This window comes from Salmo salar, chromosome 20, assembly GCF_965601325.2.
Source record: "Salmo salar chromosome 20, fSalSal1, whole genome shotgun sequence".
NCBI classification, from domain to species: domain Eukaryota; kingdom Metazoa; phylum Chordata; class Actinopteri; order Salmoniformes; family Salmonidae; genus Salmo; species Salmo salar.
In genome coordinates this window covers 63547889-63572349 of record NC_138310.1, presented here as the reverse complement: position 1 = coordinate 63572349, position 24461 = coordinate 63547889, and the positions used below count along the sequence as shown (strand labels likewise).

At 43.1% G+C, this 24461-nt stretch overlaps 1 protein-coding gene across 2 annotated transcripts; it reads right to left on the bottom strand.

Annotated features, from left to right (window-relative positions):
- Positions 1–483: 483 nt before the first annotated feature.
- Positions 484–22473, bottom strand: nek8 (NIMA-related kinase 8). Of its 2 annotated transcripts, XR_001323036.3 has the most exons (16): positions 22400–22473; positions 21619–21824; positions 21124–21356; positions 20859–20990; positions 20359–20567; positions 18268–18350; positions 18005–18183; positions 17597–17744; positions 16515–16591; positions 16297–16414; positions 16024–16174; positions 6654–6817; positions 6247–6399; positions 5572–5730; positions 3970–4069; positions 484–563 (listed from the first exon to the last, which is right to left on the bottom strand). XR_001323036.3 is itself a non-coding variant. In XM_014163085.3 (15 exons), the coding sequence occupies exons 1-15, from the start codon at positions 22444–22446 to the stop codon at positions 4041–4043; spliced, it is 2088 nt and encodes a 695-aa protein (XP_014018560.1). In that variant the 5' UTR covers positions 22447–22473; the 3' UTR covers positions 2457–4040. The 2 variants fall into 2 exon arrangements, 1 of the variants encoding a protein (XP_014018560.1); XM_014163085.3 differs by lacking the exon at positions 484–563 and having other exon boundaries at positions 2457–4069.
- Between the last annotated feature and the right edge of the window lie 1988 nt (positions 22474–24461).

Genomic DNA, 24461 nt, shown 5'->3' with positions numbered 1-24461 from the left:
ACTGACAACAGAGTTTAGACTGCAGGCACCCAGCCCGCAACAAGGAGTCGCTAGAGCGCAATGAGCCAAGTAAAGCCCCCCCCCAGCCAAACCCTCCCCTAACCCTGACGATGCTGGGCCAATTGTGCGCCACCCTATGGGACTCATCGAACCCGGGTCTGTAGTGACGCCTCTAGCACTGCGATGCAGTGCCTTAGACCGCTGCGCCACTCTGGGAGGCCCTAGGACAAGGTGACTTTTATCAATAATTTGCCTGTATTTATCCCCCCAAAATGAAATGCTAATTAGCTGCTAATGTTGATATCATAAAGAACTACAAATGTCATGATGATCTGGACAAGACTGCCGACTCGAGGCAAAGGTAAGAATCTCTGAATTAACTACCCAACGTCAGCTAAATTAAGAAATTAATACATTTGCTACATTTCTTTAAATGGACAATTCTGTGAACTGTCTTGTGCAAGTTTTGAATTGACACAATACCTGTTAGTAAAGGTGTCAGCTAGAGATGACATGCAGGAGCTTGCAGGGATATGTAGTTTTGTGTGATGTCTACTTCGAATCTGAAAGTAAATAGAGCCGAATATATTGATTAAAGTCACCATGTCCGAGAGAGATATACATGGTTATCAAAACATCACGCCAGGGTAAGCCTACATGAAACACAGACCTTATTTTAAGTGTTTCTATGGGAAATTTCCCCTATGGGAAAAATTGATGGTGGAAAAACGATTGGAACCATTTCCTTCTTTGACCGCTAGGTTTTATGGGTATTATGACACCTCCATTGAGGGACTCTATAGAAATTCTATATCTACAGTGCATTCGGAAAGTATTCAGACGCCTTTACTTTTTCCACATTTTGTTACGTTACAACAGGTTTTCAGAACATTTATATAAAAATAAAAAAACGGAAAGATCACATTTACATAAGTATTCAGACCCTTTACGCAGTACTTTGTAGAAGCACCTTTGGCAGTAATTACAGCCTCTATTCTTCTTGAGTATGATGCTACAAGCTTGGCACACCTGTATTTTGGGAGTTTCTCCCATTCTTCTCTGCAGATCCTCTCAAGCTCTGTCAGGTTGGATGCACAGCTATTTTCATGGCCCTCAAGAGATGTTCAATCGGGTTCAAGTCCGGGCTCTGGCTGGGCCACTCAAGGATATTTTGAGAAGCCACTCATGCGTTGTGTTGGCTGTGTGCTTAGGGTCGTTGTCCTGTTGGAAGGTGAACCTTCGCCCCAGTCTGATGTTCTGAGCGCTCTGGAGCAGGTTTTCATCAAGGATCTCTCTGTACTTTGCTCCGTTCATCTTTCCCTCGATCCTGACTAGTCTCCCAGTGCCAGAAAAACATCCCCAAACCATGATGCTGCCACAACCATGCTTCACCGTAGGGATACCAGGTTTCTTCCAGGCATGATGCTTGGCATTCAGGCCGAAGAGTTCAATATGGGTTTCATCAGACCAGAGACTCTTGTTTCTCATGGTCTGAGAGTCTTTAGGTGCCTTTTGCCAAACTCCAAGCAGGCTGTCATGTGCCTTTTACTGAAGAGTGGCTTCCGTCTGGCCACTCTACCATAAAGGCCTGATTGGTGGAGTGGTGCAGAGATGGTTGTCCTTCTTGAAGGTTCTCCCATCTCCAAAGAGGAACTCTAGAGCTCTGTCCGAGTGAGAATCGGGTTCTTGTTCACCTCCGTGACCAAGGCCCTTCTCCCCCGTTTGCTCAGTTTGGCCAGGCGGCCAGCTCTAGGAAGAGTCTTGGTTGTTCCAAACATGTGTGCAGGTGTGTGCCTTTCCAAATTATGTCCAATCAATTGAATTTACCACAGGTGGACTCCAATCAAGTTGTAGAAACATCTCAAGGATGATCAATGGAAACTAGATGCACCTGAATTCAACTTCGAGTCTCATACCAAAGGGTCTGAATACTTATGTAAATAACAACCTGTTTTCGCTTTGTCATTATGGGGTATTGGGTGTAGATTGATGAGGACTTTTTTATTTATTTAATCCATTTTAGAATAAGGCTATAACGTAACAAAATGTGGGAAAAGTCAAGGGGTCTGAATACTTTCTGAAGGCACTGTATATATATATATATATATATATATACACACACACACACACACACAGTAGAGCTATAGATATCATGAACAAACCAATATATGTTTTGAACTTTTTCTAACTCCTGATTTATTGCTGCCTCAATTCTTCATAAACTGTTTTCACAATCATTACAAATTATTTAACTCAGTTTTGACTAAAGTAATCTGACATGAAATAGCGACCCAAACAAAGAACATCGATTTCAAATTTCTTGTCCCTTATTAATTTCTAATTTGGTTGATATTAAAGAAAAGTGGACATTGTATTACATACAATAGGCGTAATATCCAGTGTTTATCAATTATCTGGTGCATTATGTACAATGAAATACAAGAAAAGACTATTCCTTCTTATTTGACAGAATTTATAAAATGGCATATTCATATACCAACAACAAAAGGCAGTAACTATGTAATAACAGCACAAATATAAATAGTTATTTGTTACATAATGATTGTTTTTTTCCTCACAAAAAATTGTGTGTCAGTGGTACCACACAAGGTAAATGGAGAGGATTGTTCTGACAAAATTGGCAACACTGCAAGCAAAGCACTAACATGAATCATGTTCACATTTCTTCCAAAAATGGAAAACAAAAAAAATCTGCTTAGAAATCATCTTGGATACCAGACAGTGATGCACCTTTTTTGCACTACAGTTTACCCACATTTTGGTGGAAAATGCATTGAAAGTATATGGAGAATTACTTTTTTCACTGTGACCGGTGATCAGTTTAACCACCTATTTTTTACCACTACATCGCTAATACTATAGTGGGTGACAGAGAGATAAGATAGTAAGGAGCAGGCCAATAACATTGATTTACTCTGTCTGGAGCACTTACCATCCCAGCCTGTTTGGAGGCTTTCCAGAGTAGGATCAAGCTAGTGTATGCGTCCCAAATAGCACCCTTTTCCCTATATAGTGCACTATTTTTAATCAGGGCCCATAAGTAGTGCACTATGTAGAGAATAGGGTGCCATTTGGGATGCATCAAGGGTTCTAATTAAGCACATCATATCAAACTTGCTCATGCCTACGACACACACACAGCTGAAGAGCCAATATTGACTCTTAATGTGTCTCTCACACCTGTGCCATGCTGTTAGTGGCACTTCTACATACAACATCTTAAACAATCTTTGAACTCTTGAGGGTTGAAAGGTCTATGTGACTTGAAATGCATTTACAATAGAAGTGGCCTCCTTTAGTCAACCGTCTTAAAGAAAATGTCACTGTTCATGTGTGGTCTAAAAGTACCTTACTATGATACTAAACAAAACTTTCTAAACCAATTGCACACTAATCCTAAAAGCACACTGATAACGTGCTCAAGATTTGTAGTGCCTTACTTGCTTGCTTCATTTGACTGACAAGTCAGTTAGTAGGCTCACACGGTAGTGGCAGTCCTAAACGAGCAGCCTTCCTTCTTCACACACATTGTTTTGTCTAACTCAATACTGGGTAAATAAAGCTACCAAACCAGTTAGACATCCTGGAACTGTGCGTTTTATCATGCTAACCTCACTGGTGAGAGAGGACAAAACCTTACAGCAGGACAGCTCCCCAATTCCTTCTGCAATCTCACTCCAATACTTTTGGTAAAGAATTCTATTAGCTACCAGCTACATAAGCTCAGGATGCTAAATAGGATTGTTTTGCATTTGTTCCATAAATTGTGCCATTAATAAAGCCCCACCATTTACATAATACTGTATGAAAAACATAATATTTAAAAAATATAAACTGACTTGAGACAGGGCAACTGAAACTGTGTAAGATGTGCAGGAATCCTCTCATAGCTTAGTAAACGACAGGCCACTGGAAGAGGTTATTCAGAGGAGGCTAGCAGTCTTTCACCTTGTGCCACTGTTTCTCTCCTGACAGCTACTGAAGGGGTGGACGGTGGTGGGATGGTTTTCAGAGCTGTATCATCTGGGGACTGGCTCCTCAAGCAAAGCTGAGAAAGAGTAATCAGAAGCCACCAACGTATCACTTACATTAGCACTAAAAGAATATACCATCTTACACAATGCATGTGTACAGTTACATACTTTAAGGGGCCTGAGTCTTGTAAAAGCTTTCAGGACAGGTATTGAATTATTTCACTCTTGTATTTTAGATATCGATACACCCACATTTTCATCTTGATTACTTCACTTAGACACAATGCAGTAGGTGTGGTGACACAATAATGTTTCTAATGCCCACACACTGCCATTGTCTACCATGCATTTAGTCATACTGCATCTGGATTAATGTACAACTCATACATTGATAAAATAGCAAAACCAATGGAAGTCAAATGTGGGTGAAATGACCTGTGTGAGGGCACTCTGGCTGCTGTGTCTGCATTTCAGGTCACTACCACATGGTACGCACTACAACACAGCCAGGTCAGAGTTACACTGCAACAGGACTTGGGTCTCTTCCAAAGACTAGAGATGTCTCTCTTACTTACTGACGAGATTTTTAAGTGCAATTTAATCTTTCCTAAATCTGCATCTATTTGTAATGGGAGGGTTGCTTTAGTCTATTCCATGCGACATTTTAATAGCTATTGGTTGTGACACAATTGGCACCCTATTCCCAATATAGTGCAGTACTTTTGATCAAAGCCCATTGGATTCTGGTCAATAGTAGTGCACTACAAAGGGAATAGGGTGCTTTTGGGAAACCATCATTGTTTTAAAGCAGAGGAATTGCTGGCTTATCCACTATCCTGATGAGGGACCATTCATCACAGGCTGGATAATACATTATCTTATTGAGGTTGGGGAACTATTCACATTACATGAAGATCCATAAACTGCATGCAACAACCTGAAATCAATAATTATAAATGTACAGTGTAAGGGAATAGTGAAATGTGAGTAAATTATTACTGGTGTAAATAGAGACATACAACCTAATCAACCCTCTGCCTGGTTTTGTGGAAATGGCACAGAGGATGCCTATTATCAGATACACTGGTTTGTTACATTCAGGTTTATAAACAGAGCTAACCCCAGCTCATCTCCCCAATGCCTAAGGAGCTAAGCATGACAGGGAGGCAGGCCCCTGTTGTTCATTTTATTGCTTGTGGAAAGCAAGGCACAACTGATTGTCTCACCCACCGTTAATGAGCCTCTGTTACTACAGACCCTGAGGCGATGGAGACACAAAAAGCCAAACATGGGGCATGGTGTTCACTTCTGATTTGACTGACTGGGAGAAAGCCACGGGAAAATCTGCACTGTGGGGTTAGCTAATTATCAAGCTATTAACAAATAGGCTCTTTCAGACCTTATGTTCTACAAGGAAAAAACATGGATCTCTGTCAGCCACATCTAAAGAAGCTTGTTTCAAGTTTTACCTTTCTTTCATCCCAGTGATTGCTGTTTGATTTCACCACATACAGTATGTGCTACTGGCAATTTCACATAATTTTCTTTGACAAAAAGGTAATAGGTAAAATATTACGTTTCACTGCCAGCAGAGTGTTGCCATGACAACATGCTACTGATGTCACCGTGAACGGGTGACTCTCGTCGAGCTGCACTGCCTTTGGTATCCCAGAATCCTCCTCTTTTCTTCCGAGGCGGCCACGGGCTCCCTTTCCCCAGGTATACACCTCCCCTTCTACACCAAGATAGAGAGAACAGAATAGTTACATTCTTCAGCGCACCCCAGGGTTCATGAATCTGCACAATCCTTAACTGACAGCCCTCTCTTCTCCTCCCCTCTATCCCTCTCCTCTCCTCTCCTGACTGCACAATGGCTCTATCTATCCCTGGGAGAGCAGATCTGATCAAAGACAGCCCTGAACAATGAGGTGACTGTGCCTGCCATCTCCCTATGGGACGTCGAGCTGATCATTGACACATTCTGACATGTACTGTGTCATTTTCCACAACTCTCTACCCTTTGGAAAATGTCTAACACACCTGTTACAACATATTAAGGACCTTAAAGCAGTCGCTGAAAGCACAATTACAAAAGACATTACAGAAACAGATTGGTACAGTGTTCAATTAGCTCTTCTAATAAAGTGCGTTATCTAAGTTTACTGAGGACATCACGTTTCTCCAATATTTTATATAAAGTGAAAATGTCTGCTTAAAGCATCTTCCCTGATTGCCAATGCCTCTTACTCACCTGATCCAATTGCCAGAGTGAATGCATCCCCACAGGCTGCCATGGTGATGCCCTGAAGGCCCGGCACCGGGTAGGGCACACGACTGGTCCGGCGGGAGCTACAGCCCAGCTGACCATGCTGGTTACTGCCAAATGTGAAACATTGACTCTTCTCTGGACACACGGAACAGGGGGAATAAATGTGTGAAGATTGTTATTGTGTATTGTCACAGGACACATAGAAGCACATTCATCCTATAGTAGATAATGGTATTACAATACAGTTACATGTTTTACTGTGTAAGCTTGACACAGGGATGTCACGTCCTTGCAGCAACATAGGAACTTTGGGTTTCTAGTTACGATGGGTTCAGGAACTGCATGGTGACATGTCAGGCATACGAGGTGAAGACAAAATATAATTTCACCTGTGACAGCAACAGAGTGGGCTGTTCCAATGTCAATGTAAACAACCTTGTCCACATTCAGAGGTGCTGATTGGACAGGACTGAACAAGTAGACTTCTTCAATCTGGTCACAGGGGGCTGGCTCCTCTGCAGCAATGATCTTATCCAACCCCAGCTTGTTGAACCTAACCAAGCACATTTAGAGGAATCGCAATTGTTTTCATGGCAGCACATTTATAGGCTTAAATGTAATTGATAAAGGTGCTGCATTTACACAGGCAGCCTAATTCTGATCTTTTGCCCAATTATTGGCATGCAAAAGATCTGATTGGTCCAAACACAATTATTGGAAAACTATCAAAAGTGCCAATCTACTACTCTGGCCATTTAATTAAAGAACATTTGAAACGTATCAAAAGGGAAACATTGATAACTTAAAAGTAGATCCAGTTGACCTTATCAGCTGATATGTGTTTTCTACAATATCACATTACAAAATTGTAAGGAGAAAAGTTAAGAAATGCTTTGTCATGTTCTGTAAGAATTCATTGAAGGGGAGTTTCTTGTTCTGTGTAGGCAGATAAATATTCAGTATGGAGTGGAGTGAGTAAGAGAGAGTTAAGGAGGGCAGGAAGTAGCTAAACCACAGGTGTCTGGGCAATACAATCTCTTATTGTGTATAAGAGATCATACAAGAAGTTTTGTAGTGAGTCCTATGTTGTTGATGTGAAGAATATTTGTTGGTCTGTGGTGTGTAATGGCGAGCAACCAGACGCTGCACTTGACACATTCATGAAATTGCTTATCCCAGTTATTAATAAGGATGCACCAATTAAGAAAATGAATGTAAAAACTGTTAAATCCCCATGGATTGATAAGGAATTTAACAATTGTATGGTTGAGAGGGATGAGGCAAAAGAGATGGCAAATAGGTCTGGCTGTACAACCGATTGGCAAACGTACTGCAAATTGAGGAATCATGTGACTAAACTCAATAAAAAGAAGAAACTACACTATGAAACAAAGATAAATGACATAAAGAATGATAGTAAAAAAGTAGTGAAGCACTTTAAATTAAATGGGCAATAAAGGCAAACTCCGCATCATTCATTGAATCAGATGGCTCATTCATCACAAAACCCACTGATATTGCCCACTACTTGATTTTTTCATTGGCAAGATTAGCAAACTTAGGCATGACATGCCAGCGACAAACACTGACACTACACATCCAAGTATATCTGACCAAATTATGAAAGATAAGCAATGTAATTTTGAATTCTGTAAAGTAAGTATGGAAAAGGTGAAAAAAAGTGTCTATCAACAATGACAAGCCACCAGGGTCTGACAACTTGGATGGAAAATTACGAGGATAATAGTGGACGATATTGCCACTCCTATTTGGCATATCTTAAATTTAAGCCTACTAGAAAGTGTATGCCCTCAGGTCTGGAGGGAAGCAAAAGCTATTCCCCTACCTAAGAATAGTAAAGCCCCCTTAACTGGCTCAAATAGCCAACCAATCACCCTGTTACCAACCAAAAAATGATGTTTGACCAGATACAATGCTATTTTACAATAAACAAATAAACAAACTTTCAGCACACTGATACAAATGACTGGCTGAGGGAAACTGATGATAAAAAGATTGTGTGGGCTGTTTTGTTAGACTTCAGTGTGGCTTTTGACATTATCAATCATAGTCTGTTGCTGGAAAAACGTATGTGTTATGGCTTTACACCCCCTACTATATTGTGGATAAAAAATTACCTGTCTAACAGAAGACAGAGGGTGTTATTTAATGGAAGCCTCTCCAATAAAATCTAGGTACAATCAGGAATTCCCCAGGGCAGATGTCTAGGCCCCTTACTTTTTTTTACTAACGACATACTTTGAGTAAAGCCAGTGTATCTATGTAGTCGGATGACTCAACACTATACACGTCAGCTACCACAGCAAATGAAATGACTTTAACACTTAACAAAGAGCTGCAATTAGTTTCAAAATGGGTGGCAAGGAATAAGTTAGTCCTAAACATTTCAAAAACTTAAAGCATTGTATTTGGGACAAATCATTCAAATCATGTAATGGCCCTTGGATGTACAAAGAGAGCTAACATTAATAATATGCATGTCAATCACTCCTGGCTCAAAGTGGAGGAGAGATTAACTTCATCACTACTTGTGTTTGTCAGAGGTATTGACATGTTTAATGCACGAGCTGTCTGAACAATCTGCAAGGCGCCGACAGATGGCCGCCTTGCTTCGCGTTCCTAGGAAACTATGCAGTATTTTGTTTTTTTATGAATTATTTCTTACATTGTTACCCCAGGAAATCTTAAGTTTTATTACATACAGCCGGGAGGAACGATTGGATATAAGAGCAACGTCAACTCACCAACATTACGACCAGGAATACGACTTTCCCGAAGCGGATCCTCTGTTTGGTCCACAACCCAGGACAATGGATCGGATCCCAGCCGGTGACCCAAAACAACGGCGCCGCAGAAGGGGCAGACGGAGCGGTCTTCTGGTCAGGCTCCGTAGACGGGCACATCGCGCACTGCTCCCGAGTATACAACTCGCCAATGTCTAGTCTCTTGACAACAAGGTAGACAAAATCCGAGCAAGGGTTGCCTTCCAGAGAGACAGAGATTGTAACGTTCTTTGTTTCACGGAAACATGGCTCACTCGGGATACTTTATCAGAGTCGGTACAGCCACCTGGTTTCTTCGCGCATTGCGCCGACAGAAACAAACATCTCTCTGGTAAGAAGAAGGGCGGGGGTGTATGCCTTATGACGTGGTGATCATAACAACATACAGGAACTCAAGTCCTTTTGTTCACCTGAACTAGAATTCCTTACAATCAAATGCCGACCACATTATCTACCAAGAGAATTCTCTTCGATTATAATCACAGTCGTGTGTATCCCCCCCAAGCAGAAACAGACGGCCCTGAAAGAACTTCATTGGACTCTATGTAAACTGGAAACCACATATCCTGAGGCTGCATTTATTATAGCTGGGGGCTAATCTGAAAACAAGGCTCCCTAAATTTTATCAGCATATCGAATGTGCGACCCGGGCTGGCAAAACCCTGGATCATTGTTATTCTAACTTCCGCAACGCATACAAAGCCCTCCCCCGCCCTCCTTTCGGAAAAGCTGACCACGACTCCATTTTGTTGCTCCCAGCCTATAGACAGAAACTAAAACAGGAAACGCCCATGCTCAGGTCTGTTCAACGCTGGTCCGACCAATCGGATTCCACGCTTCAAGATTGCTTCAATCACGTGGACTGGGATATGTTCCTCATAGCGTCGGACAATAACATTGATGAATACACTGATTCGGTGAGCGAGTTTATTAGCAAGTGCATCGGTGATGTTGTACCCACAGCGACTATTAAAACATTCCCCAACCAGAAACCGTGGATTGATGGCAGCATTCGCGAAAAACTGAAAGCGCGAACCACGGTTTTTAAGCAGGGCAAGGCAACTGGAAACATGACCGAATACAAACAGTGTAGCTATTCCCTCCGCAAGGCAATCAAACAAGCTAAGCGTCAGTATAGAAACAAAGTAGAGTCGCAATTCAACGGCTCAGACACGAGAGGTATGTGGCAGGGTCTACAGTCAATCACAGACTACAAAAAGAAAACCAGCCCCATCGCGGATCACGATGTCTTGATCCCAGAGAAACTAAACAACTTCTTTGCTCGCTTTGAGGGCAAAACAGTGCCACCGACATGGCCCGCTACCAAAACCTTCGGGCTCTCTTTAACTGCAGCCGATGTGAGTAAAACATTTAAACGTGTTAACCCTCACAAGGCTGCCGGCCCAGACGGCATCACCAGCCGCGTCCTCAGAGCATGCGCAGACCCGTTTGCTGGTGTGTTTACGGACATATTCAATCAATCCTTATCCCAGTCTGCTGTTCCCACATGCTTCAAGAGGGCCACCATTGTTCCTGTTCCCAAGAAAGCTAAGATAACTGAGCTAAATGACTATGGCCCCGTAGCACTCACTTCAGTCATCATGAAGTGCTTTGAGAGACTAGTCAAGGACCATATCACCTCCACCCTACCTGACACCCTAGACCCACTCCAATTTGCTTACCACCCCAATAGGTCCACAGACGACGCAATCGCACTGCCCTAACCCATCTGGACAAGAGGAATACCTATGTAAGAATGCTGTTCATCGACTACAGCTCAGTATTTAACACCATAGTACCCTCCAAACTCGTCATTAAGCTCGAGACCCTGGGTCTCGACCCCGCCCTGTGCAACTGGGTCCTGAACTTCCTGACGGGCAGCCCCCAGGTGGTGAGGGTAGGAAACAACATCTCCACCCCGCTGATCCTCAACACTGGGGCCCCACAAGGGTGCGTTCTCAGCCCTCTCTTGTACTCCTTGTTCACCCATGACTGCGTGGCCATGCAGGCCTCCAACTTAATCATCAAGTTTGCAGACGACACGACAGTGGTAGGCTTGATTACCAACAACGACGAGATGGTCTACAGGGAGGAACTGAGGGCCCTCGGAGTGTGGTGTCAGGAAAATAACCTCACACTCAATGTCAACAAAACAAAGAAGATGATCGTGGACTTCAGGAAACAGCAGAGGGAGCAGCCCCCTATCCACATCAACGGGACAGTAATGGAGAAGGTGGAAAGTTAAGTTCCTCGGCATACACATCACGGACAAACTGAAATGGTTCACCCACACAGACAGCGTGGTGAAGAAGGCACAGCAGCGCCTCTTCAACCTCAGGAGGCTGAAGAAATTTTACTTGTCCCCAAAAACACTCAAACTTTTACAGATGCACAATCGAGAGCATCCTGTCGGGCTGTATCACCACCTGGTACGGCAACTGCTTCGCCCACAACCGTAAGGCTCTCCAGAGGGTAGTGAGGTCTGCACAATGCATCACTGGGGGCAAACTACCTGCCCTCCAGGACACCTACAACACCCGATGTCACAGGAAGGCCAAAAAGATCATCAAGGACAACATCATCCAGAAGGCGAGGTCAGTACAGGTGCATCAAAGCGGGGACCGAAAGACTGAAAAACAGGTTCTATCTCAAGGCCATCAGACTGTTAAACAGCCATCACTAACATTGAGTGGCCGCTGCCAACATACTGACTCATCTCTAGCCACTTTAATAATAAAAAATTGGATGTAATAAATGTATCACTAGTCACTTTAAACAATGCCACTTTATATAATGTTTACATACCCTACATTACTCATCTCATATGTATATACACTGTACTCGATACCATCTACTGCATCTTGCCTATGCCGTTCGGCCATCGCTCATCCATATATTTTTATGTACATATTCTTATTCATTCCTTTACACTTGTGTGTATAAGGTAGTTGTTGTGAAATTGTTAGATTACTTGTTAGATATTACTGCATGGTCGGAACTAGAAGCACAAGCATTTCGCTACACTCGCATTAACATCTGCATGTGACAAATAACATTTGATTTGAACTACTAGCCCCCAGCTCGGACACCCATGCATACTCCACAAACCATGTCAGAGGTCTTTTCACAGTTCCCAAGTCCAGAACAGACTATGAGCGGCACACAGTACTACATAAAGCCAAGACTACATGGAAATCTATTCCACATCAAGTAACTCGTGCCAGTAGTAAAATGAGATTTAAAAAATAAAAATATATTAAAATTACACCTTATGGAACAGTGGGGACTGTGAAGCAACACAAACACATGCATACAAACACACGATAACATACGCTTTATACACACAGATTTTGTGTTGTAGATATGTGTTAGTAGAGTAGAGGCTTAAGGGAACACACTTAATAGGTTGTGAGATCTGTTATGAATGTATGTGTAATGAATACTCAGGGAGAAAAAGGTGTAGATTCACACACAAAGAGCGCAGATGTTTATTAAGCCTTCGCAGAAAACAGGAATCGTGGTCGCAGGCAATGGTCAAACACAGGTAGGCAGTCAAAAACAAACAATACCTCAGAAAGAACTTAAGTAAATAGGGAGCTGATGAGACCAGGTGAGAAACGAACACAGGTGAAAACAATTAACAAAAATGAAAGACAGGGCTACGTTCCAGAACACAAAGAAACAGGGCTACGTTCCAGAACACAAAGAAACAGGGCTACGTTCCAGAACACAAAGAAAAAACACAAGGTTGACTAAGAAATGAAAAGCAGAACCTTACCTGGTAAGGGCAGTGAGGGGAGCGGCCGTAGAACTGAAGTTCCGAATGAACCGGCGATAGAAGTTGGAGAACCCAATGAAACGTTGGAGTTCCTTAATGGTGGTGGGTTTGGGCCAGTTACTGACGGCGGTGACTTTGTTCTCATCCATGCTCATCCATGTCAGTACAAAGCCAAGGAAGTTTACAGAGGTTACATGGAAGGCACTCTTTTGTCTTCACATAAAGGTTATGGTCAAGGAGCCTTTTGCACATGCTGTATGTGTTCCTTCAGGTAGTAAATCAGGATGTCATCAATGTAGACGATGAGAAAGTGGTTGATCATATCCTGGAAAACCTTGTTCATAAAGGATTGGAAGATGGCGGGGGCGTTCGTAAGGCCTTAGGGCACGACCAGGTATTCATAGTGTCCTCGAGCGGTGATAAAGGTCGAGTTCCATTCGTCGCCTTCACGTATACAGACAAGGTTATATGCACTTCGCAGGTCGACTTGTTCAAGAGTCGCTGTGATCAGAGGAAGAGGGAAACGGTTCTTGACAGTGATGTCATTCAGGGAACGATAATCAATACACGGATGGAGACCACCATCCTTTTTTCCAACAAAGAAGAAGCTGGACGCAGCCGGGGAAGAAGGACGAATGAAACCGTTTGAATGATTCATCAATGTAGTTCTCTGTTGCCTCATTTTCTGGGATAGATAGGGGGTAAACACGGCCCTTCGGTGGGAACACTCCAGGGAGTAAGTCAATAGCACAGTCTCCTGGGCGATGTGGTGGCAGAGTGGAGGCCTTGATTTTGCTGAAGACATTGCTGTACTGGGCATATTCAGATGGTATGGTGGGTGGCACTATCAAGGCAGAGTCCTCAATGGTGGTGGCTCTGCAGGGTAGCCTGAGACAACTGGAGAAGCTGGTAGAAGACCAGGACAGTAGTTCACCTTGTTGCCACAAGATGGCAGGGTCGTGACAACAAAGCCAGGGGTGTCCGAGGATGAGTGGCTGTTTGGGGGATGAGAGTTCCATGAGTTGAATGGTTTCGGTGTGGAAGACTCCAATCTGGCGGGTGACGCTCTGTGTCAGGTGCGTGATGAAGCCCGTGCCCAATGGCTCCCCGTCCAGGGTGTTAATCCTTAAGGGAGGGGTGACAGGTGTTAAATCAATGTCAAGCTCTTGTACTAGCTGGTAATCGATAAAATGACCTGCTGCTCCCGAATCTATCAAGCCTTCTACGTACTTGGTAACCCACTTCACGGTTATCAATACTGGGACAGAGAATTGCTTCTGGGAGATATTTAGAAATAAGGACATGCCTACATGCATGGCATCATCTCTCCGTGGGGGGGCAAACAGGGCAATGGCTGAGTAGATGATCTTTCCCCCCACAGTGTAGGCAGAGCCCTTATTGGATCCGCTTTTGACGTTCGATACATGGGAAAGGAGCATGGCCCAACTGCATGGGCTCTGGAAGACTCGGACGGGATGACGGAATCATGGAAAGAGAAGGTTTCGGGTTGCTGGGTGGTAGAGTTCTTCGGCGGTCGGCGATGAGGTGGTCGATGGAGATACGAATGTATTGATTTAAATCCTGAAGGTCACCTCTACAGGCCAGCTCCGCCTGAAGTTACCTGTTGAGCCCTCTTCAGTAGACGGTAAGTAAAGCAGCCTCATTACATCCACTTGTTGCAGCCATGGTGCGGAACTCGAGGGCATAGTCGGCATCTGAATTGCGTCCTTGTTGAAGTTCTATGAAGAGGTCTCCTATAGAACGACCGGAGGGAGAGTGATTGAATACCTCTTTGAAGGTGTGGAAATGGGTCTCGGATCCGAGTTCTGTGCTGTTGGCAGTCCATATGGCGGTGGCCCAATCCAGGGCTTTGCCTGTGAGTAGAGACACAACAAAATCCACTCTGCTCTTGTCGGTGGCGAAGTTAGTGGAGTTGTGCTCAATGTATTTACTGCATTGCATCAGAAATCCCTGACGTTTCCCAGGTGAACCGTCATATTTTCCAGGCATGGATATGAATGAAGGAGGTGTAGCGAATAGGCTGGAAGAGAAGATGGAACATTTCCTCCATAAGCTCCTCTTGCTGGGTTAGGCGCCGCTGTAGCTCCGCTGAATCCATTCCGTATTTAGTTGAGGTATTCTGTAATGAATAGTCAGGGAGAAAAAGGTGTAGATTCACGCGCAGAGCACAGAAGATGTTTATTAAGCCTTCAAAGAAGGCAGGAATCGTGGTCGGAGGCAATGGTCAAACACAGGTAGGCAGTCAAAAACAAACAATACCTCACAACCATACAAACAGAAAGAACTGAAGTAAATAGGGAGTTGATGAGACCAGGTGAGAAACGAACACAGGTGAAAACAATTAACAAAAAAAGAACACAAAGAGAAAGAACACAAGGTTGACTAAGAAAAGAAAAGCAGAACCTTACAATATGTCATGTTTTTAAAATGTATAACTGCCTTACTTTTGCTGGACCCCAGGAAGAGTAGCTGCCTTGGTAGCAGCTAATGTGGATCCATAATAAATACAAATACACTCTTCCCTGCTATAGCACTCAGACCTGGATTCAAATACTATTTGAAATCTTTCAAATACAATGAGCGTTAGCTTCATCCTGTCTGTAGTGGCAGATAGGCAAGGTTTGCAGTTTTGAGAATATTATATTGCTCCATTAAACCAGGCAAACTCAATCAAGCACAGATCAAGTATTTTAAATGATTTTAAATAGTATTTGAACCCAGGTCTGATAGCACTGTGCTCATTATCCTTACCCTCGCTCTAATAGAACCCTGCTTCCTGCCCACAAGGATTTCTAGTGGATGGGTTAACTATCAGAGAGTGTTTGTCACTGTAAGATAATGCTGCCTCACTGGATATTGGCCCAGAAGATAATGTCATACACCACCTCTATAAATCCATGTATTAGTTTAACACAACAAAGCATGCCCATGAAGAGCTACAGTATGTCAGTGCTTAAGCAAGCAGGGTGTTGGTGCAGTGGAAATCAAGGGCATGTTTTACCTTTAATGTGAGCTCTGCTTTTTAGTGAGTTGTTAATGAAAAGGATCACTCACATTTATAGTAACCTTTGTGGAATGCCTGTGCAATTTCACAGCACTTTCATGCAAATGACTGTTATTATGTTGTTAGTAGTCTATAAAAGAAGGTAACTTTACCTGTTGCTGCCACAGGCCAGAATGCTGTTCTGGGTGCTGATAACCATGGAGCAATCCACTCCACACAGCACCCTGTGGGCCTCAAACTTCCCTGGCACACACACCTGCTGGGGAGAGTTGTGGGAGTCCTGGGTGCCCAGCCCCAGGCGACCTGCCAGAGGGGGAAGAAAGCAGAACATTCTGTTAGAATGCCAAGCTCTCCCACAGACACTGCTGACATAAACCAAGAAACAGAGAGTGACTGACGACAGGAAAAAAAACTTGCTCATTTACCATTGTCTCCTCTTCCCCAGGAGAATACTTCTCTGTCATTGGTCACAGCAAGCACATGGGAAGCACCACATGACACCTGCACCAGCTCGTATCCGAGTAAGGCCTCTACAATCTTGGGCTGGGCATTAATACATACAGAGAAATAATATAGTGTTCTTTCACCGGAATGACGGACCACAATAATGTTTATAACAAACCTCAAAATCATTGACATTTACCTGTGTTACGTCATTAAAATTTCCATGTCCGAGACAGCCATTGCTTCCACTTCCAAATGTCATAATAATACCTCGGTCTGCAAATTGAAAATAAATAGAGGAGATTATAGGTATGATGAGTTGATGGGTGTGTTTATATCACAGTGTGGGCCAACCGTGTGAGTTTTAATCCCTAACAAGGGAATGCTAACTTGCTCCACCACGGTGATAAATGGTAACGAGGGAGCAGGAAATAGAGCTTGGGCTCAGAGGTTCGTTAATCCTGCTTTTGATATTAGACTAATGACAGCTCCCTCAAGACTATGACTGTGACTAATGGTGTATCCCGGTTGGAGAAAGTGTAACTCCTAAACGCCAAGCCAGCAGTGTGGTGATTGCATTCTGTAGGGGAGGACAAACACTGATGAATGTTCTCTTGTCAGAAGTGCAGTGAAAGTGGTGATTACATCCACACGTTCAAATGCAGCTTCCATTCCAATGCTGCTCCAGTGCTTTACGATAGTACTATACTGCAGTGTGTGTGTGTGTGTGTGTGTGTGTGTGTGTGTGTGTGTGTGTGTGTGTGTGTGTGTGTGTCAGAGTGTGTGCTTAGCAGCAAAAACACACAGTGAATAAATATTGATTTCCTATAGTGAAGCTCCCCTACTGAGGCTGACCTGACACGGATGCTGTTGTCCCCAGCAGGAAACACAATGAGAGATGGTGTGCATCCGAAATGGCACCATATTCCCTATTTATAAACTGGGTGGTTAGAGCCCTGACTGCTGATTGGCTGACAGCCGTGGTATATACCACGGGTATGACAAAACGTTTTTTTTTTACTGTTCTAATTACATTGATAACCAGTTTATAAGAGCAATAAGGCACCTCTAGGGTTTGTGGTATATGGCCAATATACCACAGCTAAGGTCTCCGCGATGCGTTGTACATAAGAACAGCCCTTAGCCGTGGTATATTGGCCATATACCACACCCCCTCGTGCCTTATTGCATAAATAGTGCACTATTTTTGATAAGAGCCCTCCAAATTTGGGCACTATATATGGAATAGGGTGCCATTTGAGACGTTATTATAGCCTGTACCTGTCATACAGGTGGTGAAGAGATCCCCACAGGACACAGACTTGATGGTGACTCCAGACTGGCCCTCCAGGAAGCGAGAGATGAACTGTGGCTGCATCTGTTCTACTGCACCAGGCAGAGTGGGCTCACCAGATCCTACTGACGGAGCCTGGCACAGCACCATTAGGACGTGGTTAGGAAATGTGTGAATACTGGTGATATTAAAGACTATCCAGATAAGACTCTCATATTGTTTTGAAAACAAATCCTTTATCTTATCATCCTTTAACCAATCTAATGCATAATCTGAAGATATTAAAGAGGCAGCTTGTTGGTTAAGGTAAATATTGATATATGAAGCCATAACTGAGGTTGACAAGCCTCATTCAGACAGAGAAGGGATAAGGGGATCAAGAAACCCAATCTGACCTCCCAGGTGATGAGTCGGCCTGACTTGGTGACGCCCATCTTCTGTGTGCGTCCCAGGGCCACCTGCAGCACCTCTGTGTTGAGCATGGGTAGACGCAGAGGCGCAGAGATGCCACTGCCCCATGTGTACACTGATGACAGGGGGAAGGAGTGCAACTTTCCTGTTCCCATCCGTCCATCTAGTACAGGACAGAATATTATACCAAAGGTGTTAATTATTACAGAACTGGTTCAATCATGGATGTGGGTGGAATGTCACTGACCTCTGAAGGACCTTGTGCCGGTCATTCGCCCTCCTTGTCTACCATGACCTCCTGACTGTACGGTGGACAGTGGTTTCTCAATTCTGGACCAGAAATCAAAATGTCTTTTGAATATTGTATACATACATTTCCATCAGTGGTAATGTACATGTACAGTTGAAGTCGGAAGTTTACATACACTTAGGTTGGAGTCATTAAAACTTGTTTTTAAACCACTCCACAAATGTCTTGTTAACGAACTATAATTTTGGCAAGTCGGTTAGGACATCTACTTTGTGCACGACACAAGTCATTTTTCCAACAATTGTTTACAGACAGATTATTTCACTTATAATTCACTGTATCACAATTCCAGTGGGTCAGAAGTTTACATACACTAAGTTGACTGTGCCTTTAAACAGCTTGGAAAATTCCAGAAAATTATGTCATGGCTTTAGAAGCTTCTGATAGGCTAATTGACATAATTTGAGTCAATTGGAGGTGTACATCTGGAGGTATTTCAAGGCCTACCTTCAAACTCAGTGCATCTTTGCTTGACATCATGGGAAAATCACAAGAAATCAGCCAAGACCTCAGAAAAAGAATTATAGACCTCCACAAGTCTGGTTCATCTTTGGGAGCAATTTCCAAACGCCTGAAGGTACCACGTTCGTCTGCACAAACAATAGTGCGCAAGTATAAACACCATGGGACCACGCAGCCGTCATACCGCTTAGGAAGGAGACCCGTTGTGTCTCCTAGAGATGAACGTACTTTGGTGCGAAAAGTGCAAATCAATCCCAGAACAACAGCAAAGGACCTTGTGAAGATGCTGGAGGAAACAGGTACAAAAGTATCTATATCCACAGTAAAACGAGTCCTATATTGACATAACCTGAAAGGCCGCTCAGCAAGGAAGAAGCCACTGCTCCAAAACCGCCATAAAAAAGGCAGATTATGGTTTGCAACTGCACATGGGGAAAAATATCATACATTTTGGAGAAATGTCCTCTGGTCTGAAGAAACAAAAATAGAACTGTTTGGCCATAATGACCATCCTTCTGTTTGGAGGAAAAAGGGGGAGGCTTGCAAGCCAAAGAACACCATCCCAACCGTGAAGCACAGGGGTGACAGCATCATGTTGTGGGGGTGCTTTGCTGCAGGAGGGTCTGGTGCACTTCACAAAATTGATGGCGTCATGAGGAAGGAAAATTATGTGGGTACAGTGGGGGAAAAAAGTATTCGATCCCCTGCTGATTTTGTACGTTTGCCCACTGACAAAGAAATGATCAGTCTATAATTTTAATGGTAGGTTTATATGAACAGTGAGAGACAGAATAACAACAAAAAAATCCACACTGTATATTGAAGCAACATCTCAAGACATCAGTCAGGAAGTTAAAGCTTGGTCGCAAATGGGTCTTCCAAATGGACAATGACCCCAAGAATACTTCCACAGTTGTGGCAAATTGTCTTAAGGACAACAAAGTCAAGGTATTGGAGTGGCCATCACAAAGCCCTGACCTCAATCCTATAGAAAATGTGTGGGCAGAACTGAAAAAGCGTGTGCGAGCAAGGAGGCCTACAAACCTGACTCAGTTACACCAGCTCTGTCAGGAGGAATGGGACAAAATCTACCCAACTTATTGTGGGAAGCTTGTGGAAGGCTACCCGAAACGTTTGACCCAAGTTAAACAATTTAAAGGCAATGCTACCAAATACCAATTGAGTGTATGTAAACTTCTGACCCACTGGGAATGTGATGAAAGAAATAAAAGCTGAAAGAAATCATTCTCTCTACTATTATTCTGACATTTCACATTCTTAAAATAAAGTGGTAATCCTAACTGACCTAAAACAGGGAATTTTTACTGGGATTAAATGTCAGAAATTGTGAAAAACTGAGTTTAAATGTATTTGGCTAAGGTGTATGTAAACTTCCGACTTCAACTGTATGTATACATCAGATACATTTTGTTTTCTTATGATGAGTCTGGTGACTAGAAGCTTCAGGCTTTGTCTGTGTCCAAAATGGCACCCTATTCCCTATATAGTGAAATGTATAGGGAATCGTGTTCTATTTGGGATACAGTCTTTTGTGGCATTCATTACCTGCGCATTTTGACGTTGCCTATATCAGTGTAGAGGTTTAGCAGGGGTCTGATGCAAACAGGATGGGCCATGATCTCATTGAGCTGTGGGCGTTTGGACGGGTCCAGATTGAGCATGTTCATGATGAGCTGCCTGAGTTCTGTACTGTACCGGTCTGAGATTGGGGCAAAGGTACCACTCATGATCTTCAACACTAGGGCAGGTAGGTTCTGTAAAATAATGAAGAGTGAGTAAGCCCAAGGAGAGGAGTTACATTTTCAAACTATGCTAATGCTTTGATTTTTTATGGGTTTACTTTTGGACCAGTAAACTTTAGGCATCATCCCACAAATTTGAATACATTTTGCATGGAGATAGAAAGATAAAAGCTTCAAAGTAATGTGAGATATGATTAACTTCAATGCTATTTCTGGATCTATTGATACATAATTCCAAAGTGCAAGGACAGGTTATGAAATTGGAATGACAATGTATGAAGTGTATTTGAAAAGAATGTGTACAGCAGCCTCGAAAGCTCTCTTGAGGCTGGCTAGCTCATATAGAACACAGCCCAGGGCCCAGATATCACTCTTCTGGTTGTAGGGCTTCCCCTCACACAGCTCCGGAGAGATGTAGCATGGGGTCCCCACCACCTGAATAGAAATAAAACAAAAACAAAAGATAAACTCTACTGCCTGTGCTGCCTATGACTATGCATTTCATCAGAGTACGTATTTGGCCATTACTATGTAGTCAGGTGACCAATGCTACGTCATGTCCACTCACAGTGTAGGCTTTGCTCTTGCTGACTAGGATTTTGGAGATTCCAAAGTCGCCTATTTTGACAATCATTTGATGCTTGTCAAGCAGAATGTTCTGGGTCTTCAGGTCGCGGTGTAGGATGAGCTTGTTGTGCACGTGGTACAGGGCCAGCAGAATCTGGACAAAGAAGTGCAGGATGGTGTCCTCATCCAGCAGGGAGTTACAGCGCTTCTGAATGTAGTCGGCTAGGGTTCCACCTACAGTAAGAAAGCAGGAAAATAATACAGTTACAGTAGAATAGATCATGCTCTCAGGCCACCCAGAGTTTTGTAACATAATGCAGTGCCCTTTATCATATATCTCCTGAAGCCCTACAACAGGGATTGACATCTGATGAGACTGAATAAGATCTCATGGGGAACGTCTGACAAGCAAAACATATTTGACACCCTATGTTACAGTGTCAGACTTTCTATGTACCTTATGTGATATGGGGGGGGGGGGGTAATGTGATAGTACCTGGTGCATATTCCATAGCGATCATCAGAGCCTTGTCCTCCAGGAAGTTCTCATAGTACTCTATGATGTTGGGGTGGTTGAGCAGCTTCAGCACCTGGCACTCGTTCTGGGCAGCAAGGCGTTCATCACGGGACATCTGCTCTACTGGGATCTCCTTCAGGATCACAAAAGCCCCATCACTGCGCCGGCGACACAGGTGCACTATCCTGTCACACATGACATGGAAAGGTGGAGAATGAGTAGTGTGGGGAAGAGTTGGAAAAGTGTGTTCTGGTGTAGGCTATCCCCTTACAGTGGGCCTATTTGCTTGTACATTTTTGAACATTATTGCCACTGACATTGGTTCTATGTAACGCATGTGGTAACGCATGTGGGCATTAGAAAAACATCTTAGAACTAGAGTTTTACAATTTATATAATGGGCAAATAACATAACACATTACATTTATGACTAAAAAGTCAACACAGTAGCTTTGCACTCATCATGTACTAGTATTATACTATATTGATTAGGGCGACCATAGAAATAGAATGAGCGCTTAATTCTAATTGTACGAGGGTGGGCCTTTTAATAAAAGATGCGCGCGCCGTTCCGGGACTCGACTGAACCAATTTACATGCGTTCTGTATTTTGGCAAATAGACAAGCTGCGAAGTTTTTAACTTTAACTTAAGTTTGACAGTAAGAGAAATAAAACGTCACAAAAAAATATAAATAAGGCTACTGTGTCTTAGCGATGTAGTTTCATCAAGAAGTTCAAAGTTAATAACTTTTGGTTTACCCAAAAGCTCCTCTTCCGACCACTTTGATTTTCTCATACTTCTCCATCTCCTCTGCTCAAGGCTGTAAAAAAAATAAAAAAATCGAAAGTCGTCTCCAGGCAACACTTCCCCTGCTCCTACAGGGAACAACTTGGGACATAAAGCACGCGGATCTGAAAGCAAGCTTCTTCTGTTTTAATGGTTACTCAAAGGCTTTTTTGTTGTAGGATATTATTGAATGCTCATTCATATCATTTGACTAAATTAGATTTTGTCATCAGTAATACTGTGTGTGTGTGTGTGTGTGTGTGTGTGTGTGTGTGTGTGTGTGTGTGTGTGTGTGTGTGTGTGTGTGTAAATGAGAGAGAGAGGGTTAATCTCCACACTATCTCTCTCCTTTCCTAGGTACGACTGCAGGTAACAGTGTCTAGACGGCATGTAATTATGGAGTGCCTTCCCCTCGGCTGAGATAAGCAGGCGGATGCCAAGCTTGGCTCCTGTTCTTTCTGCTTCCATCTCTGCTCTAATGCGGGCAATAACAAACACATTGCGTTCTCCCTGACAAGGCCTTCATCATTTGAAGCAGTACATTTTCAGCTTATTCTCAAATACATCTTCCAACACCACATGCTGATCTAGACTATACATTACTGTACCTTGGCACTGGTGAAAATCATTGTAAACCTTTTACACCGTTTACACTGTTTGTTGACCTTGCTGTAACCACATGTGGGGGGGGGGGGGGGGGGGGGGCATTAAAGCCCTTAGTATGCACCTGAGTGGTGTTAGGGTTGAACTGGCTATTTGTATGCATAACTTATATAATATACTGGGGAAGCTATGCTAAGTGCATAAACTACGGGTAAATCAACTGTTGAAGACAAGAAGAACTACAACCGGCAACAGGAAGTGCGTCACGACGCTGGGACCTGCCTGCACGCCGACGTTAGGAGGAGCAAGTTTAAACCACGCTCCTCCTCCCTCTGACAGGCCAGCATTGAGCAGGAACTATCTCTGTCAGAGTATAAAAGCGAGAACAATAGGATGTGTCGTTCTCTTCTCTGTTTGCCCTGCGAGGTAAAACAGCGAGACCGTATATACGAACCACCCATTTACCACACACGTGTTTGCATTAATTAAAGTACAAATAAATCAGAAGTTACTATGTGCTGACTATTTTGTTCTGATACCAGAAACGAACTGTCGCAACTTTAACAGTGGGAAGAAAAGAATAGCTGAAACTGCTTGACTGGTTGTAAACCAATCTGTAGAGATCATCACATTTTGCTTTGTGTTTATGCTTGTGTTTCCCAATAAGCAATGTAGTTTTGTTTTGACTGTGTTGTAATTTGGTTTATTCTGATTGATTGGATGTTCTGGTCCTGAGGCTTCAGTGTGTTAGTAGAACAGGTTTGTGAACTCAGCCCCAGGACCAGCTGGATGAGGGGACTCTTTTCTTTGCTCAGCTCTTGGCATTGCAGGGCTTGGTAATGATATGAGAGGGGGTCACTGTATTCTAGATGTTTCCAAAACTTAATAGCTTTTTAAAAAATTATTATTATTAGTGGATATTAGCCTAATTCTGCCCTGCATGCATTGTTTGTAGTTATCCTCTGGACATGTAGGAGAATCTTACAGAACTCTGCATCACATTTGAGACACCTCCAAAAAGTGCCAGGAATCAATGGGTGGAAATCAGAATCACATCACATCAAAAATATGTTACTAGATGTGGAAACTAGAGAGGGGGTTAAGTTCTAAATGGCACCCTATTCCCTATATAGTGTTCTACTTTTGACCAGGGGCCATAGCTCTGGTCAAAAGCAGTGCAGTATGTAGGGTACAGGGTGCCATTTAGGACTCAGTCTGTGCCGACCTCGTTAGTGGTTCAGTTCTATAATGAGGTTGACTTGCTGACCCAGACAATGTGTGGTTTATCTACTTTATCTACAGCTTTGTCTACATGATAGAGGTGCAGGGCTCTTATCTGCCGTGTTCATGGTGGTGTGACTATTCACAGCAGTGAAGTGAGGTGAGGGATCTATTGAGTTGGTTTAGCTCTTAGACAAGCAAAAATAAGCC